The sequence below is a fragment of the Falco punctatus genome (genome assembly GCF_963210335.1).
Source record: "Falco punctatus genome assembly, chromosome: Z".
Classification (NCBI taxonomy): Eukaryota; Metazoa; Chordata; class Aves; order Falconiformes; family Falconidae; genus Falco; species Falco punctatus.
Window position 1 is genome coordinate 9,273,137 of NC_137586.1, and position 19,669 is coordinate 9,292,805.

General features: G+C 43.4%; 1 protein-coding gene across 11 annotated transcripts in view; it reads left to right on the plus strand.

Annotated features, from left to right (window-relative positions):
• CELF4 (CUGBP Elav-like family member 4) overlaps window positions 1–19,669 on the plus strand; it is a 730,178-nt gene that overhangs the window by 621,117 nt on the left and 89,392 nt on the right. For all 11 annotated transcript variants that reach the window (XR_013924765.1, XM_080371390.1, XM_080371393.1 and 8 more), the window contains exons 5-6: window positions 2,765–2,844; window positions 18,918–19,061. Coding sequence is in view for 10 of the 11 variants with exons in the window: in XM_080371390.1 (XP_080227516.1) it covers window positions 2,765–2,844; window positions 18,918–19,061 (224 nt within the window). In the remaining variant the exon portion in view is untranslated. The remainder of the gene's footprint in view (window positions 1–2,764; window positions 2,845–18,917; window positions 19,062–19,669) is intronic.

A 19,669-nucleotide genomic window follows, 5' to 3' on the forward strand; every position in this document is an offset into this window, starting at 1 on the left:
GGGGGCTGAAGAAACACCTCCTGCATGAGTGACTCAGGGGTAGGCAAAGTGGCTGTAGCATGTAACCAGGTGGTGGAAGAGCTGGGACTGAGGCATTTCCCTGTCTGAAGTGGAGTGCAGAGCCTGTCCCTCCTGGGAGAGATGGGAGAGGCACAGTCCCTGAGCCCCTCTGGGTGAAGCCCACTAGTGTGTAGGCAGGAGTGCAGGAGTCCTCAGGTGAGGAAGCTGAAGTGGATCCAGTTCAGCAAACCAGCAGGACCCACAGCATCTGAATTGCTGCTCCATGGACAGCCTCTTCCCCACACACACACACCCGTCCATGCAGCAGTTGTCTACTTCAGTAACTCGGGAAGCAAAGATTTCCCACAGCACCATAAGTTCCACAAGAAAAGTCTTAACACCCTCCGCAATTATAACCTTAGGCCCTGACTGCAGTCTCCTCCAAGTTGGCAGGACAGTAAAAGCAGCTCTTCCAGCTTTATAATCTGGAAGTAAGGGAAAAAAACAAACAAAAAACCCAAAAAAAACAACAAACAAACCACCTTAAACACAGGTATTCGCCTGTTCAGCACAGGTTATATATTTCTCTGTCTGTCAGAATCCCTTCAAACTCCAGATCTGCTTCTGTCAAAGGGATACCATTTTTCTGAGGAGAGTGGCATGACTCGCATCCTTGGCTCATAAGATCTTGGAGTCAGTTCTGGTGACAACAGGAAAGGAAGAGGTTACATGCACATTTGGTGTTGTGTACAGAAGCCATCCTATTGAACACATAAACAGAAGGGCCAAAATGTTGGGATCTTTGCTATTGCCTTGCCACCATACACCAGTAAAAGCTGAGTTTTCACTGGTCTTGCTACCTCAAACCTACTGGAAGCAGTAGGAGGGATCCCATTAGTATCTTGGATATTAAAGAAGATAAATGCCTGCTACTCCCTTTGTTCCCACCTTTATCCATCTCCACTGATCCATCAAGTTCCCTAGCACAGGGCTGGATTTCACCTGAAGAGAGTGAAGCCTTCAACATGACAGCATCACTGCAGGCAAAAATCCTGCTCTAAATGCAATGGGTGACTGGAGCTGGAAAGCTTTTGTATATTTGCTAATCAGCATATTCTTTTTAGAGGCAGAAAGTACAAAAGAATCTCTGCAAATAATTAAACACCCTAATTCTGGATTATCTCTGATTAATGAAGAGTAAGGCGCAGTATCTCAGAAGCCCGGGAATGCTGGGCTGTGATTATGTCATAATTGATCCCTATTGTTTCCAGCTGAAGTTTATCTATCTCATTTTCTCATGATTGTCTCCTCTCAGCTCCTTATAAATTAGATCCAACTATTAGCAACAATCGTTGTGCTTTTCCTGAAATACATTCCGAGCACAGTGCTGAAAGGGTAATGGAAAGTGAAGGGCTCCTGTCTGTAAGCTAGTTTCATATGGGGGTATCATTTTTTAGAAGGGGCCATCACTGCTTTCTTCAGTTTCGCTTGTACCAGCCCACAGTGCTGATTTTGGGGACCTTTAGGGCTCGTTCTTAGAGTTTGCAGGTGGGCTGTTCTAATTTTCACCCTGCGTGGTATGGATCCATAAGGGTTTGTGGACTTTCTAAGGATTCTGCAAAGGGAATTAAGGAGAGTCATCCCATCATCAGGACTGACATCCTCTGCTCAGCAATCTGCACCCCTTCAGGGGAAACAGCTAGGGCTTTGCAAATTGATTAAAAGCTCAAAAGTCTTTGGTACTAATAGAAGGGGATGGAAGCCAGAACTTCTCAGATCTCTCCCAATCTGTTCCAAAACCTGCCTTAGCATATGGAAATTACTCTTCCTCTCTCTGAGTCTGTTTGCTTGTAGCTAAGAGTGTCAGCAATACTTCCCCCCACTCTAGTGGTGCATGTGACCCTTTGAAGTGTTGATCATTTCTGCACTCTAGCACATATCCATAAATCTACCTTTATGCCCTAAAACCTTATGTAAGAGTTCAGTGTGAGATTCCTCATATGACAATGCAGGCTGGAGAAGTGCTGCATATGTTTCTGTAACATCCAGAAGAGAGTCCTTATACAGGTGCTGGCTCTGCAGCTTTGAAGGACTAAGATTCAGATTCTGGTGGTGGCAAGATGGTAAATCATACTATGTGGATCTCTCCCATCCCCACTTCTTCATCAGAAGCTGTCTCACACTTTGTCAGACCAAACCTGCTTGGAGCCAAGTCAAGCTCTAAGCAGTCTATCATGGAGCTGTACCAGACAGTGGTATGATAAGGTACCTTGTGGGCTTGGAGTAACCTGAATACTTTCTGTAACTTTGGCCTCTGGTTGCTTGTAACTAGTATGTGTGGCTTTCTGACAACTTCTATGTACTTCCTTACTGTTTCTCACAATCCCAGAGGGAGGAGCATTCAGCATTAAGTCTAATACAAATAAAATTAATTTTCATGCAATAAATTGTAAAATTGGGAAACATTTTACCATGTGAAGCTGTGGAGGTCAAAACACAAGTGAATTAAAAATGTACTTGCTATGTTTGTGCCCATCATTGCCCATCACAAGCAGTGCAGGAATTCTGGATGCAGCTTTGACTTAAGAGGTCCTCAGGCTGCTGCTGACTGGACTTCAGAAAGGAACAACCAGAAGAACATTTGTTTGTTATACTTTCTCCACAACAATCTTTACTGGCCAGTTCTGAGGGTGGAGTACTTACCTAGATGGACATTCATGGTACCTGTGTAACCTTTCTTATATTCTTCTTTTTCCTCTTCCAGGGTGTGCATTTGTGAAATACTCTTCACATGCGGAGGCCCAAGCAGCCATCAATGCCTTGCATGGCAGCCAGACAATGCCGGTGAGTAGCTCTGTAACAAGGGCAAGTGAGGGCTGGTTTGGCCTTTGCTGCCCTGGGGCCTGGTTGAGGAGGAGGGATGATTTGTCTGTGCTCTGTGAACTCATCTTCCAGGAAGGATGGATAACAGCTCAGGCATGCAGGGCCTTGGGTGTGCTTTGCTTATCAGTGGAAAGGACAGGAAGACACTGTCATTTCACACAGGCACAGAACCCCAAGGGGTGCTGTGTTCTTTCACTAGCAATTCTGATGACCTGAAAAAAAGACAGATGCCAAAAACATTGGGTTGACCTCACCATGAGTGTAAACTTCCAAGTTTCAGAGAGATGAATCAAGTAGAAACTTGTGCCAAAGGGCTTCTTTGTTTCCCTCCCCAAATAACTTTTTGCCAGCATTCAGCAAAGAGCAGCATGTTCACGTGATGGCACTAGAAGCACAGTGACGGACACCTCCCACTGCTATTACAAAAGTGCCTATCTAGGCATAAATGTGGTTCCCTATATCTAACTCTTGAAAGGCAGTCAGACCAACTACTGGATCTTCCAGGAAGCATTTCAGAGATCATTCCATTTGGACAAATACCTAGTAATATGGGGGTTTGAACCTGATAGTTCAGGAAAGTAGAAATGCAGATGTATTTTCTATGGAAAATTATATTTGTACACCATCACACAGACCCAGAGGGATGTAAGACATTCCACTGTCAGCAATGAAAGACAATCTGGTCCAACACGTTTTGGTTTATTATAATAGTATATTATTTTTATTACTAATTATTCACAGTGTAAATCATGAAAGGCAAAGGATCATGGCAACAACTTGGAAAGGATACAGGAAAGCTCATTAAAAAATATTTAGGACTGTAAAATCTCCTTTTCAATAAGATACTCTGATGTAAATTCATGAATTTATTAAAATAAGTATAAAGTGGGCCTGGCAGATTGTATCTAGATCTTTGCAGGGACAAAAATGGAAAGTTCTTTACAGGGGAAAAGGTTTCTGGAAGTAGCAAATCATCAAGATCTCATTTCTGGAATCACATCTTAGACAAATCAGTTTAAAAATGGTACATGTTTACCAGCGATACTACTGAAAAACTTCTCCTTAAAGTTACGGGTGTCCATTTTTTGAAGTATTACAATACTTTTAGGACCCTCTTCCTAAAAGTTTCCTTCTAACAATACCAGATGTTGGGCTTGATGCTGGCATCCCATGGTGAAATATGGGCATCTTTTCTCAAACAGGTTGAAGAGGTACTTTTAATGACTATCTTTCAAACTTTGACCCAAAGCAATAGCGTCTATAAACTGACATCAGGAATTACAGTTCCATATTACCACAAAAAGGTGTATTAAAAATCAGTCCCTGTCCCCAAAATCTTGCAAACTCATGTGACAGAGGTGAGAGCAAGACAGGAAAAAACCAGACAAAACCCAAGGAGAGTTGAAGACTTTATCTAGACCTAGTATACCCAAAATACCCTTATCATTTCCCAGCCTTTTTCCTTCCTACTTTTGGCAGACTTCAGATAAGTAAAAAAATACTCATCTATTGACCACTTGGGAGCAGACTTCTGTTCCGTCCTGCTGACATCAACTGAGCTTAGGATGTGCAAAACAATGAAGAACCGGCCATTTCATGGGTCAGTTTTTTATGGGACCATTTTTCCTGTTGACTTGTTTGGCTCAAATACCTGTTATAGAAATGTTCTTGAATAACCAGGTCTGAGCATCTGAAAAAGCGTAACAATTTAACCCTCACTAGATGCAGATTCCAGGCTCAAAATCAAGTTTCCATGGCTTGACAAGTTTCCATTAATTGACTGAACCTCAGCAGCAGTCCACATACCTGCTCTTCGTTCACAGGAAAAGCAAGTAGAAAATTATTTTCATCCTCTTCATTATAAGTTAAGTTATATGGCATTGCCTTGTATCTCCCATGAGGTACAAGCGGGCACACAGGCAGTTACCACAGCTAAGTGGACTAGTGAGGACCTGCGGAGTGACCGCCACTTGGTCAAGACATGGAACACAGTGCTTTTCCCACAGGGCCTCAAAATTTCTAAGGCGCTTTCAATGGGATGGGCCAAACCCTGCAGGTGATCTCTGTTCCTATTGTCATTTTCATGGTGCTTCAGGGTGTGCAGCTTCTTAAGGGCTTGGATGTTCACAGAGAAATGCAGCCACCTGGTGGTGAGATGCGATGCAGCCCTCGTCCTTGGAAAGGAGGGGTGCACTGCTGCCATCTTCCTTCAGCCCCCCCTCCCCCATTTCTCTCGCCATTAGGACTGGCCTCATTTGTCTGGCTTTGATGCCAACTCAAAGTTGTTCCTGTGGTTCAGCCAATTTAAACATCTCTTGCCTTGTCCTCCTGTACTACCAATGGGGCATCCATCATCATTCTTGTCAGGTCTCGAGCCGTTCGTTCCTGCGGCAGACTCCTGTTTCTCCACAGCTGTCAGGATTATTGCTCTACTGTGACTTCCTGTTCACACAACATATGTTGCCTAATAGTTTCAAAAGGCAACTTTCTTTTATGAAAGTTTTTTTTTGTTGTTGTTGGTTTTGGTTTTTTTCTTTTTTTTTTCTTTTATTAACCTTTCCTTGGACAGGTGCCTGACCGCCATTTGTCAGAAGCCCACTTCTCTGTGCAAGGCACTTGTTTCTCCTAAGGGCCCACTGAACAGGTCCACAGCTTTCCAATTTTCACACAATAAATTCCTTTTAGAAACGACTTTCCCATAATCCCTTACTTTTGAGCAGGCCCAAAGTTCCTTCTGTATCTACCTGCCAAGAGAGCTTTCTGAGGTCTTTTAAAATCATGTTGCCTATCAGCTCATCAGGTTTACACTAGTGTTTTACTTGACCTCTGTGTCCTTCTTTATGAGAGCTCATAACTTTCATGTACTTTTGCAGGCATTTATAATATATTTCTAACAATTATATGCCCCGTACTTCTAGCTCTGGTTACTCTGTCCCCTCCTGTATCTATTCCCCATCCAAATGGAGACATAAATAGGTCTCTTCATGTGATTCTCTTTGTTTCATCCAAGCCTCGTCCCTAGCAGCCTTATCCACCAACACAAATTCAGCTACTATTTGTATAGCGACAGCTTGTAGATCTAATTTCTCTGTTGCAGGACTGACTCCTGTCAAAACTAAAATCTTGGCCTGTCTTTCCAGCATCTCGTAGTGGATGTCTAGCTTGAACTTTTCCTCCCAAACCCTGTCTTCTCTCTCCTCCGCCTCCATTCTCAATCACTGTGGACAACATTATCATCCTACCTGTCAGTCATACTCCTACCTAGGCATCATCTTCAGCTTGGTTTTCTCCTTCTCTCCCATGTCTTCATATCCCAGTGACAGCCAAATATTGAAAAGTTGTTTTGCACAACACATCTAACACATCTAAGATACGGGCTTGTCCACCCACCTACACAGAATAAACTGTCCTCTGTGCTTCATTATACATACCTAAATTGCAGCAGCTTCTATCCTTACCTAGAAAGTACACAGGGTTAAAACCTGTACTGCTGTTGCACCTTTTTCACCACCTCACCCACTGTGGAACCTCAGAATTCATTTTGTTATGAATTAACTTCTGGAACGGGTAGAACAGTACTGCTACCTACATTTTCTGCATAGAGGTGAGAAGTGAAGAGAGTGATTCATTTGATCTGGCTTTAACAGTCTAAAAGTTTGTAATCTAATCTAAACATCCTCTAGGATTCCTATAGAATGGAGAGAGGGAGACATTTCTAGAGAATTGTACATTCTTCCCTTTATGTATCTGTGCTGGGATGGACTAAATCACTTTCTGGGCGTGCCTGTCCCTTTCATTAATTTTAATGGAGATCTCTATAAGGGCATTAGAATGAATACGTGAGATGGGACTCGGCTCACCTAATTTGAGACATCCAGAGGCTAAGAAACTATGTCTGAGGTTGTCATCTAAGTGTTTGTCATCTAAGTTTCTATTACAATCAATAAAGAGAAATAGATACCTATGGAGGAACTCTATTTTACAGAAATAGATTTTGAAACCTGTCAAACCAAAACCCAAAGAGAAGTGTGATTTTTAGTTAATTTTAGGTGTCGGATTCCTATGGTCTGTCAGTTCTGAAACAGTGATTCTTCATCCAAAGTGTAACTTAAAATGAAAAAGGACCCATACTGCTTAAAAACAAAAGCTAAAAACACTTACTTCCTGCAGATGTCTCAGAGTCTACAGCTGCCTTTGCTCACCAGAAATATACCCTTGCCACCTTGAAATCCTTCTGCTGTACTCGTCACTGCCACAGTAATCTAGTAATCTTGCCGGAGCTGAAGATCTAGGGTGACTCTATACCAGCTGACATTAGCCACCTACAAGTCAGGTATTAAAGCTGTTCACTTGGCTTCTTGTCTGATGGCGATTCCTCCCACGTAGCTCAGACATGTGGTTTATCATTGCCTCCCTGGAGCCATGGAGGCATCTGCCTCCCCGCTGAGTGTGCAAGGAGCTGCACTGAGTGTGCAGCTTAAAGGGGGCTTCATGTCCACTGCAAGGGGAGCTGAATCCTGTTCTGGGTGTTTGCTGCCCAACTGAAGCAATTTGGAATTTGGAAACCAGGCATCCCACACCTGAGTCCTTTGACTCCTGATCCATTAGGTGTACTGTGAACTTGCCTAACGCTAATTGTTAGCACTACATTCATTCTATATCTTACTTTAATTAATGAAATTTAAGGCCATTAAGACCTCCAAAATCCTGTAAGGTGGCTTCCTCCAACACACAGGCCAAGCCCTTTTTTGGTTTTACCGTAGGAGTCTACAGCTGCTTGGTCAAACCACAGCATTTCTTCTGCATCTAGGCAATAGCATCACAAGTCTATCCGTGCCTGGCTGAACATCTTCCATGAAAACTGCTTTTCTGATGGAATCCTTGGTTTTTTGAAAAGAAAGGAAAATGTGAGACTTGGATACATGCACTAAACAGATGTCTGCCTTTCAGAGAAATATTCAACTTGGTTGAACTTAAAAAAAAATAATACTGCAACCGAAAACTTTGTTAACTTGAGCTTTTATTTCAACGTTTTTTTGTGCGGCTCTTATCACTGCAAATGAGAAAAACAACTTCAGATCTCTGTTTAGGACCCACCTATATAAAATTACACAATTATTGCTCAGTGTTCTTAGGCAATAGACCGATTAGATCTCTAATTGTTGTATTTAATATATTTTCTATTAATCAAGAAAACATGAATGACATAACATCTTGAACAAGGTTGACTTTCAGCCTCCACCTACCACATCCTTTGGAAATCACCCATAGCACTGAATTTCCCAGCCAAACACAATTAATAGTCAGATGAAGGGATTGTCTTCTTGCCTTATACATTGTACTATCTACTCTTTCATACCGTAAGGGATTTTTGCCATTAATTAAGCTGAAAGAATTTTTCACCTGTTTATGACAGTAACTTAAATATAAGATTGTCAAAAATTGCCCCAAGAAACACAAGTGATTGTCAGTACATCGTGTGTAGTGGCCCTTGTTCAAACTAATAGCAAATGGGTCACTGGTTCTCATGTTCCTGGCTTTGGATGCTCAGGCACCCCACCAAAGAAACCAACCCCGGCTCACATTTATGACTGCTGTTATTATTGCTGTGCATTCCTACAGCGCAGTTACGACTTTGCAAAGCACTGTGAAGTTGCCTTCAGACACAGTCCCATTACAGAAACTGGCCAAGCAGCTGTCCTCATCCCCTGTCAATGCAGCAGAGGAATATTTAGGTGAATTAGGAATGGAAGGGGAAGCAGTGAGAGTCTGCAGAAGGAGCTCTGAGCAGGTGGAGGAAAGATGGAAAATAGACCTTTGTGGGCATGATGAAGTTGTAGCCCGGGTGCCTCGCTCACAGAGCAGCGGGGAAGCGGCTGTTATTATGCGTGCACACTGGCACCAAAGTGCTGAGTCGGCAGAAAGTCCCTGGAAGGAGCAGCGTGGCGGCTCCGGTGAGTGGGGGGCCACAATGCCATAGATCAGCTGAGGTATTTTTAACAATTATTTTGATATAAACAGCTCTGAACTTGAGGAGCTCCATGTAAATGGGAAGCAGTGGGGCTTGTAATTAGATTTGTGTACACTTTCATAAATTGCTGGGAAACATCAAAGCCGTGATAGAAGGCTGTGGTACACTTTATTTCCTTCTTCTGTTCTTCCGTTAATTGAATGGTTGATGTGTGGATAGGAAGTGTTGGCTTCACGGAGTACTATTTACAGACCCGCTGACAGCTGCACTGTGAAAATTAACAGGAACAGAGCAGCCTCTGTCACAGCTCTTCCCATGAGGGACTTGCTTCAAATTGGATCATTTCTTTCATAGGAGAAACTTCCCTCATCTCTCCTCCCTTCTTCGCAAACACGCACACACATCCAGCTGCACACTCCCTTTCTCCCTTCAGGCTCATAGCAGCCGTTACTGCTTGGAAGGAGGGTTTATCATTTCCACAAAGTTGGGGGAGTTCGGCTGCAGTTCAGCCAGACACATCTTCAGGAAGTCAACCAAATCTGTGAGCCAGGTGTGTGGAGCCACAGCCTGGTGTTTGCACGTCTCACCTCAACAGGAACACGCCTCTTCACCCTCTCAGAAATTCTAGCATGTTTTCTCTGAGACTGCTACTGCTGGAAATGTGGTTATTGTTGATCTTACATGGAATTGCTGCTGTGTGCTAAGCACTGTATAAACCTCTTACAGGAAAGCTCCCACAATCAGCAGCTTACCAACTAAAGGTCAGGGTTGACCTGGCTGAATTACGTCAAAGTGTTCATCAAAGTATAAAATCTTGGGGCCATCTGTAGTCTTGCCATCTACACATCTCTTACAGTTGATGGAGAGAGACTAGCTCCTTAGAGAGACATCTGTCTGTCTTCAGTAGCTGACGGTTTGGAATAGATACCCCAAAATGGCTGCAGTTAGCTCATCCAACTGTCTCTCTAAGGGACAAGGCACAAAAGATAAGCAAAAGAAGCCACGATACAACGTCTGGGAATTAACTGGTATTATACACAATTAATCAATCTATTTAGCAATTTTGTAGCCAAAGTCACAGCAATTCTTCTTCCTGGTCCCAACAGAAAAGTAATAACCAGTGAATACTTGAGCATCTAAATCTTCATATGTACTTAAATCTGGAAAACGCAGAATTAAGAAGGTCAAACTTTAAGCCATCAGTCCACCACCTCACTTCCCAAGGGCATCTTCAAAATATTCAGGTAACACAAACAGAACCTTAGACAAACCGATAATACAAATAGATAACAATTAAACAGATCATGATTCAGAATAGCAATTAACCAACAAAATTTACTCTCATTGAGATTCCAGCGTGGACTCAGGTTCTCAGTTAATAAAAGCTGCCTTGTGACAGTCAGTAGAGAGACAGAGAGTCACTGATCCCCTCAGGCTGTCAGGGTAAATAGGAAACTGAAAAGTCATTAGACTTTAGTTTTACAGGAACACAGAAACATAAAGGGGGGATTTTCAAAGGTAATTCCAGGTGAAAGTTGATGAAAGTCCAGCATCTAAGTGCCCTTCATGCCTTGCAGCTGAACTTGCCTTAAAGTTACTTGCCCAAAGTCACAAAGTCTAGGGCAGAGAGGAGTATCATCAGTGTAAGTCCATCTGCTCAAATTAATGCAGAAGGCTGAGGCCTCGTTGATGTTGGAGAATCTGATGGAAGAGAATGCAGATGCCAACTCAGACCCATTTTTCTTCTCTTCAGTATTGATCTGCTGCTCTCTAAAGAACATACACTCCATGCAAAGTCTTCGTGTAACAGACAGACTGCTTGTTTAACTCAGGGCAAGGTACAGCACACCCATTCCTTCTATTAAAAAACAATAATACATTAGGAACCCATTCATAAGTCACCAGCAGCAGGCCTGGCCTTCCTTCCAGTAATGAATGATTTTTCTGAATATGCTGCCTGAACGCCATTTATAAAGTCATGTGTTCTCCTTTGGGATGAAAGAAGCAATGGATGTGTAATACCTAGGCGTTAATTTGCAGACATTTCTTCCGTTAGAATCAAATAGCTCTCAGCAGCTCAGCCTCACTTCCCTTTGGGCAGCGGTTTCTGGCTGGAGGCAAACTAAGCTTCATAGACCATCCCACCCCACTGCTGCCACCAAGACAGCTGATTCTACAACCTCTGGGCCAGCAGTTTCCCAATGTTACCATAATTTCCCTTAATTCTTTCTACAAAAAATAAAATCATAAGACCATGCTTCTGCCTCTCCCCTTGTTCCATAAATGAACTAATAAATCACATGTTTCTGGGTCCCAGAATAGAAATCCAGGCAGTCCAGCTGCCTGACAGGGCTATGAATCATACTGGCACCAAAGACAGCCTTTACGTCTCATGTCACATCTCTGTAGCCATACAGGCATCCTACAGGACAAGGGAGAGACCCATGGGATGTGACAGGCTTCACTCACTGTGTTCTCCAGGCTTTCTTGCTCCCTCCAAACTGCAGCGTTCATTGGCCCCAAACGGGATAAGAGGGACAAGTGCTCATGAGCTGCACAGCCTTGTTCTAGACATTTCATTGGCACCATAATAACTGTCTGTGGGTCCAAGAGGAGTTGGGGACTAAATCAACAGATGTGGAGGCAGCTGGGGGAAAGTGGGAGCTGGACCGTGCCACCACCAAGCATTGCCCAAGTCCTGGTGCCAGCAGCAGCCCCTGTGAGGCTCACGGCACTCAACGGTTCTATTGTCTGGATGAGATTAGGTCTTGCAGGGGCTAAAATAACTCACAAGCACTGACCTTTCCGGAATATCAGAGTCATTGGTAAGCCTGCGGTCTGGGAGGCATAAAATGCTCCCTGCCTGGCAGAGGTGTTCCCAGCCTACTGGAGGGAACTCCACTGGGCTTCACCACCTTCGTTTAATAAGGATGTGCTCTTCCCACCACAGAGAGGAATGAAGATGTCAGTATTAGGTCTTTACCTCTTTGCTTGCTTTGGAGGATTTCTTTCTCCCCCTCTGTTCCCTTCCTCTTTCTTTTGCTCCAAATCTCGTTTACATCAGTAGGATCTTCTTGATTTCAGTGGGCTCTGGATCAACATTAAATCACTCTTGATGCTTCTGCTTGTTTTCCTTTAATTCACTCCTTCCCAGCCATGGTTAGGTGGGTGGTCTGGATTGATAACACACATTGTTTTAAGAACAGAAAGTCTTTAGTAACTGGTAGATTGCCATCCCTATCAAAGCATAGCTGGCATTAAGTCATTCAGTAGCTATTACCCAAATGCGTTTTGCAAAGATCAAAATGAATTTTTAAAGGCCAAGGTGTATTTAGATCAAAACTATGACTTTCAGATAAGTCCCTCAACAGATGTCTGCACAAATTCAAAAATGTGAAGCATTCTACCAGACACCGATGTCTTTGCCTCAGATGTCTGCTGGCAAGTGAAATCAGGTAGGGGAATATGCCTGACTTCCCATCCCAAAGGTCTGTGTGGGTACCCACAGGAACAGTGGTTGTGAAGTCTCTCACAGCAACAAGGAGACACGTTTCAGTCTTGGTGGGGTGGAATGCAGTAAGGGCAGATCCTTCAGCATAAATCAACTTTTTATTCCGCCAAAACCAGCAGAGCTTCTCTGAGTTTACACTGTCTCACAGTTTCAGTTGACCATGTCTTTCACCATACGAAAGCATGGGTGATACCTCCCTGCGAACAGAATCCTGTATCAGTTAATGACCCTATGGATGTACAGTGCTTGGAGATCTTCAGTTTAAATATGATGCAAAAATGCAAATACTTCTTACTGTCCCATCAAGCAATATGCTTTACACCATGACAGCCTAGATTTATACAGCACGACACTGATCTGGGATGCCCAGTCACGTGCAGTGTATCTGTAACTCAGTGTGACTAAAATGTTCCTTTATGTCACGTGCGCAGTTGTAATGGAGCTGCCCAGCTTGCCAGACATTCCTCAACATCTGTTTCTTTCCAGGTCATCTTAGGCTGTTCATGTCTTCATCCCAAATTGCCAAGGGAGAGTGGGGCTCATGTAAGCAGAGTCCCAAAGCATCAGGGCCTCCATACCTGGCTGTGATGCTCCCTCGCTTTCACAATAGACAATTCACTTCATGGCTCTGGAGTTATTCCACTTAATCTTTATTTTCATCCTTGCCTAGGATAATGGAGAGATCATTCAGATACTAGCTTTCATGGGGTTCTATGCTGCAGCTACCAAACATTTTCTTAATAAGTAATAATAATTTATTTAAAAATTACATCATCATTTGTTGCTGTAAGAATATTTTCAGGGGAAGTGTATTTTTAGTAAAGACAGAATTAAATACACCTTATCTTGCAAGCCATGTTACTCTCATTGGGAAAGGGAAACCTATAACGATTTCTTTTGAATTCTGGATTTTAAGTTTTTCTTCAAATAGACAAAAAAGAATTATTTATTGCTTCGTATTCCTAAATAGCGGGTAAGAATTTCCAGTCTCTCAGTATAACAACACTTTCCACTTCATAATGCATTAAGGAAGGCGAATGATTCTGTGAGGACTTTTATCATCCATAGACTGAGCTGAAAAACACAGAGCTGCTTGAAGAGTTCTGCTTTGAAGTTCAGTTTTTTTGGATATCTGGCTTTGATTTGAGGGGCATACTAATATCCAGGTTATTTATCGAGTTCTTTCTAATTAGAATTGGGTGCAGTGCCACCAGGAGTCAATGATTCTGTTGCCCCATGGAAAGCAATAACTTCAGCTCAGAGAGACACCTACTAAGTAGTGTACGGGCAAGTAAAACCTAAATCAAGCTTCCACTCCAAATAAATTACAGCTCTGGAGACCTGTGAAGGGAAGTACCTGCAGCAACTCTCTACTTAGGCACTGCGTGAAGAATCCCCTCTGCTGAAGGAGCAGCATTATCAAAGGGTCTGTCACTCCAGCCCTGGATGAACGCCTCCCTTCCCCACTCCGTCTCTGTCACTCATCTCAAGTGTGTCTAAACCAGCTCTCAGGTCTGTACAGTGGAAATAGCTCCTAGTGACTGCCATCCTACTCATCTTTCAGATGAGACACGAAATTGAAGCCCTGAGTACAGGAAAAAATAGCATATTTCACAAGAGGAGAGGGATGTTAGTCTTGGTCTTCTGGCCATCTTCCAGCACGGGTAATTACATTTCTACCTAGCTAAAATTCCCTCTGCTCTACAGCTTTAATTGGACAGTAGTTTGTTTTTCACTTGTCTGAAATCCATGTTGGGGTCAAAGCCCCACTGGCTAATTCAGCAGCCCTATTTTCCGTAGAGCCACACAAGCATTTTAAAAAACTAAATATCTGGCTTTGCTTTCAAACTTAGAAAGCATCATACCAAACGGCCTGATCTGACAGATCCCAAGGCAAAGAAGTACTCCTTTGGCTTTCAGGCCCTAACATCAAGGATCCTTGTGTGGAAACCCTACCCTAAATGGCTTGCTGAAGCCTTGTGAAGCATATGTGGTGACACGTAGGAAGGTAGTCTGATCACCCAGATGAGAAGTATCCAGCAGCACCTATTCATTTAAGCATTTTAGCTGGTGTGCACGGCTGACATTTTGGAAGATACTTAATAGGATCTGCATGTTCAGATCTCTAATACTCAAGAGCTTTAGTCACTGGAATTTAATGTAACAAGCCTTTTTTTTCCAGTATTTTTGGCCCAGAACTTTTAACTGGCTCTGTCTGTGCTAGCCGAGACATAAAAGTCGACCTGTATGAGATAGACACCCTTGCAGTAAAGTATTTGCATATGTTTACTTCCAAAAGGACATTCACTAAGTTTAAAGTGAAACATGATTTAATGGCTTTGACAAATTAGGCCCAGATTCATCAGTTCTGCAAGAAAAAGATGTCTAACCATCTGTAGAGACTGGTAATGTACTGAGTCAGAGCAGACTTATAGGGCTGACAGGAAAAGAAAATTCAGGCATATATCCTACAAGGAAACAGCTTCACAAAACTTTTCCTATGAATATTGTTATAGGGAGAAGCAGCTTTCCCTGACGATGCGCAGCATTATTTGGTCTCCTGAAAAGGTTTTGCTTAATTTGTGTATACACTCCATTTGGAAGGCCATAACTAATGGGAAACAGTCCCAACAACCAGGCAAAAGATTTGTTTTCCTTTGCCTTTAAATGAAATATCAATGGATGGCTATTTTATTTTTAGTTGAATATGAAATTTCACAAGCAACCTGTCAGGCTCCTGTTTTCAAGAATGACTTTATTTCACACGTCAAGACAGGCTGGGAAATTAGTTTTTCCCGCAGAGGACTCTGATTAGGGATTATAAAGTGAGTGTGGTGCAAAGCGATTTTTCCTCCATCTTTTCCTGCACCCCGCCAGCCTAGAGAGCGTTTGACTCTGCTGACTAAGGGGAGCAATTCATTACTGTGCATGGGAGGGGGATGGGAAGCAAGGTAGTCATATTAAGTAGACTTGCTGGCCCAAGAGAGGATAAGGAAAGCATAATAATACTTAGCCCTTACAGTATCCTTTTCATCAGTAGATATCAAAGCACTTGAAAAAAGAGGTTGATTTGATAGGAAAGGAGATAAATGCCAATTCCAAGTAGCCTATTGCAGAAGCACCAGCAGGAATGCTCACTTTCACGGTAGTCTTTTTTGATTGTGGATCTGCAGGGTAGAGAAAGAAACAGGTCCTTCCCTCAGTAAAATGCCGAATTAACACAGAGATCTCAAAGTACATGTCAAACATTATTGACTTACCCACTGTAACTCTCTTGGGGGCTGGCAAACTATGAGGTCCAGTCCAACAACAGGAGAAAGCAGGAAGAGGATTATGTATTACTAATAAATGATCGAGCAGACAGGACCTATTGCCTTTGTCAGCAGACAACAGTTGATTTATGCCACAGTTTAACTTCTTGCGGAAGCAATAAATAGCCCAAGTGAAGGGCTCTGCAGTTTTTACTGTGTGGAATATCTGGCCCATTCTGGGGCATTTCTAACATCCAGTGGATTAGTAGGAGTCACTGGACTAGAAAGTAGTCTTGTTCTAATTGTAGATGAGCAGCACTGTTTCGCTCCTCCAGTAAAAATCCTGGACTGGGTGATCTGATAGAGTTTACTGCCTGATTTCCTTTGGGCCACATGAAAGGGTTGCACATGAGGAACAACATACAAAAAGCATCAATCCCAAGGTCAATCTTCATATTCAAGAGCAATGCAGCATCCCTACTGGCTAGAAATCTTTAACCACTTACATGTGCATCTCATTGCAGAGCACTCTTAAAAGGCCCTCCTTTTTCTCCTCTTTCTTTGTAGTGTGTGCTCTAACTTGCTTCTGTTTGCCAGTGGCCTTTCTGCCCTGTGTATATGATAGGGATGTTCAAAGAGGCCTGAAGTCCTGCTGCGACAGGCAACCCAGAAAAACATCTCATAAGAGGCAGCCTTAGATCCTATTGGGTCAAACAGCTGCTGTGCAGTCACTATGACTCACATCAAGAGGGAAGAACACTCCAGGGGCAAGAACTTCATGTGGAGGTTACCCATGTTTTCATGATGCCATCTACAATAATAGCTTGGTTTTCAACAGTGTGAGGCATCAGCAGTTTCCTGAGGCAGTTCTCTGGCCTTAAGACTCCCAGGGTAAACAGAGATAGAAAGAAAAGGGGAAGGGAAAAGACACCAACTTATTTACAGTTCTTTGTCTTGTTAACTAGAGCAGGTCACATCTTCAAAACCCATTTCAGAGATGAATACCCATTCACCTTACTCAGTTTCAAAATCCTCCATGTGCTGCAGCCTCTGGTCTGCAAATCACAACAGCAGCTCTGAACAGCCCAGTCTGCTGTGGACCAGTGCCTCCCTCCAACACAGCTGTAAATAGGTTGAAATCATTAGATTCAGGTTACCAAACAGTCTCTTGGATCAGGGTTAATTAAATGAGTGTTGAAATCTAATTAAGGACTGGTCCAGGTGATAATTAGCAGGAAATGTATGCATTAAAATATTCATTTGTCGATGAGCTGCAATTAAGAGTGTGATTTGGGAAAGGATCAATAACCTCATCATGTGATTTAAAAGAATTAAAAGTCAGTCAGCCTTGAGCAGAAATGCAGGGGAATTTTGGCTAGGTGGTTTTTTACTTCTACCCCCCCGCACCCCCACACCCCCCACACCCCCCCCGGCAACCCCGCCACGCTTTCTATTTTACTCTTGTAATAACTTCTGAAGACTGCTCTCCACCCTTGAACAGAGCATTCATGTCTCCATCCCATTGTTTTCCTGAAGCACTTCTTTCAAACCCTTGCTCTTCACCACATTGTTTGAGTGGGTTATAGATTTATTAAAGACAGACTAACGGGTCAAAAAGACAGATTCTTTGCCAATGAAAATCACTTCCTCCCAGAACAGACTGCTAATCCCGAGGAACATCGCTTATTGTGTGGCCTTAGATTATTTAATTATTTTAGCAAGTTAATTCCTCAAGTCTTTATTTGTAACTGAGGATCTGGAGAGGTTATTGAATATGCATAGCTTGGACTTACATATAAGTACACTCACAGCTATGGTTTACTACTTTATTCCCAATTTGTAGCAGAGCAACTCTGTTTCCACCGAGACTTGATTTTTTCTTGTTCCAGGACACAGGGGTGTGTGTAAGCCAGTTAAACACTTCCCCTGTGCAATCCCAGACAAGCCCACCTCTGCTAGGAAAATGAGGGCCCTGCAACAGCCCAGCACCTCCGGCATGGAGCTTGACTTCCTCTGCTGCCACGGCCAGAGGTTTAGCTGGCAATTTCCCCACTGAATGTATTTCCATCAGCAAATACCAGTGTGTCAAAAGGGAAGCGTACCATGGGAGCGTGGTGCTTTCAGCTGCTCTTTGTCAGTCTCCTGGCAGCTCACCTGCCCATCTCCCCAGGCTTGGTGGCAGCCCAGCTTCCAAGGCAACTGTCTGCCTGCTGTCGGGGCTAGTGCCAGATCCCCCCTCCCCAACACTCCGCTTCCCCCGGGGACACCACGCTGCGGGGAATCAACTAACACATCAAGTTAGGACATCCTTGGAGCCAGCCAGACAAAAAAATTATCAGTGTCTTCCTTCCTAAGCAGATCTATTTCTTCCCATCTCTGTTTCATATCAGAAATTTAAGAATCACAGTTAATGACCTTTCACTCATCTCATTTTGGGGAGGAGAAGGATTTCTTTCATTCCCCAAAGCTCTACATTTTTCACAGACTTCTGCAGCCAGCTCTAATGATCGTCAGTAGGTCTGCACCAGTGTTGACAGGAGACATAACCCAAACATTTTAAAGCTTTCCTGGAAAAGCTTAGCTTTAAATGTGGGGTCTTTTGTGGTAGCCTCTGTTTCCTACTGTTCATGGAGCGGAAAACCAGGTCCATCAGGTACGATTTTTGCTCCGCTAGTTTAACAGTGCTGACGAGATGCTGCTTTGTGGTGAGACACACACTCTGTTCAGCATACTGAATCCTGTCTCCAAGACTGGGCACAAATTTCTCACTGGACGCGGATTTCTAATTGGGGGTTACAAGACATGGCAGTGTGAAAGTGTGATCCAGCTCAAGGGTTCTGGCACATACAGAGCTAACACATTCTGCCAGAATCAGTTAGATCCTACCACATTCATCCAGCAAAACTCCAACATTTTGCTGCACTGAGTCCAGATCTTTGTCCTCTGATGAGGCCAGCCTGCTGGGCCAGAAGGTTTTGAAGGTTTTCTGTTTATGTTGAAAGAATAAAGCAACAGCTTTTGCCGCAAGAGCATTAATGGGAGCCTGGAAGTTTGAATTTTGGAGGAAACTAAGAACCAGGCTGCTGGCCTCAATCATTCACCCCCAGGGTCCTTTAGTTCTTTCCTGATGCTCTCAGCCTCTTGCAAAGGTATAATTTCAAAAGTTCTGAGAGGTTGCATGGAAAAAATCAGCACCAACTGGATCCCGTGTTACAGATCTGTGTTGGATGTATGGATTGCATGAGCCAATGTGTATTGGGCTAATTCCCATGTGTATCTCCTTTTGTTTCCTGTCACGCAGGGAGCCTCTTCAAGCCTGGTGGTGAAGTTTGCAGATACAGACAAGGAGCGTACAATGAGACGCATGCAGCAAATGGCAGGACAAATGGGCATGTTCAACCCCATGGCCATCCAGTTTGGAGCATATGGCGCCTATGCACAGGCAGTAAGTATAGACACTGGCTCTATGCATGCATGTTCATGGCAACGGGAATAGCACCTAGAAGTGCACAAAAGCACATGTGAGCAGAGGAACAGCTGAACAAAGGAGGAACCAGTGATTTCTCCATTAAACTGATTACATCATGGGAGCAAACTAAGTCACGCCACCCAGGGTAGACAAGGGCATCTGCCAGGCAAGTCGAAGAGGTACAATAGCCAATTCTAGCAGTAACCACACTGTGATCGTGTGTGCACACATGCAAGACACTTCCTACAGGGTCTAAACCATTGCTGTCAAATCCAATCACAGCTAGCCTTTAAGGATTTGGATAAAATAGGTCTGAATTCATCTTATCCTGCTTCTCTGCCCCATGTCAGCATCATCTGGTGCCAAAGAAGGTTTGTGAGGGTACAAACACCTTTCTGGCCCTCCTCCGCTACAAGGACACACAGACTCAGCTGAAAGGGGGAGATGGCTCTGCTGCACCACACATCATTGTGGGTACCTTTGGAGTAACCACAGGATAAATGGCAGCTGTTGACATAGGTGTTTTTAGAGTCATGAAAGCATGCTAGAGTATATTAAAATGGACAAGCAGACATATGCACACA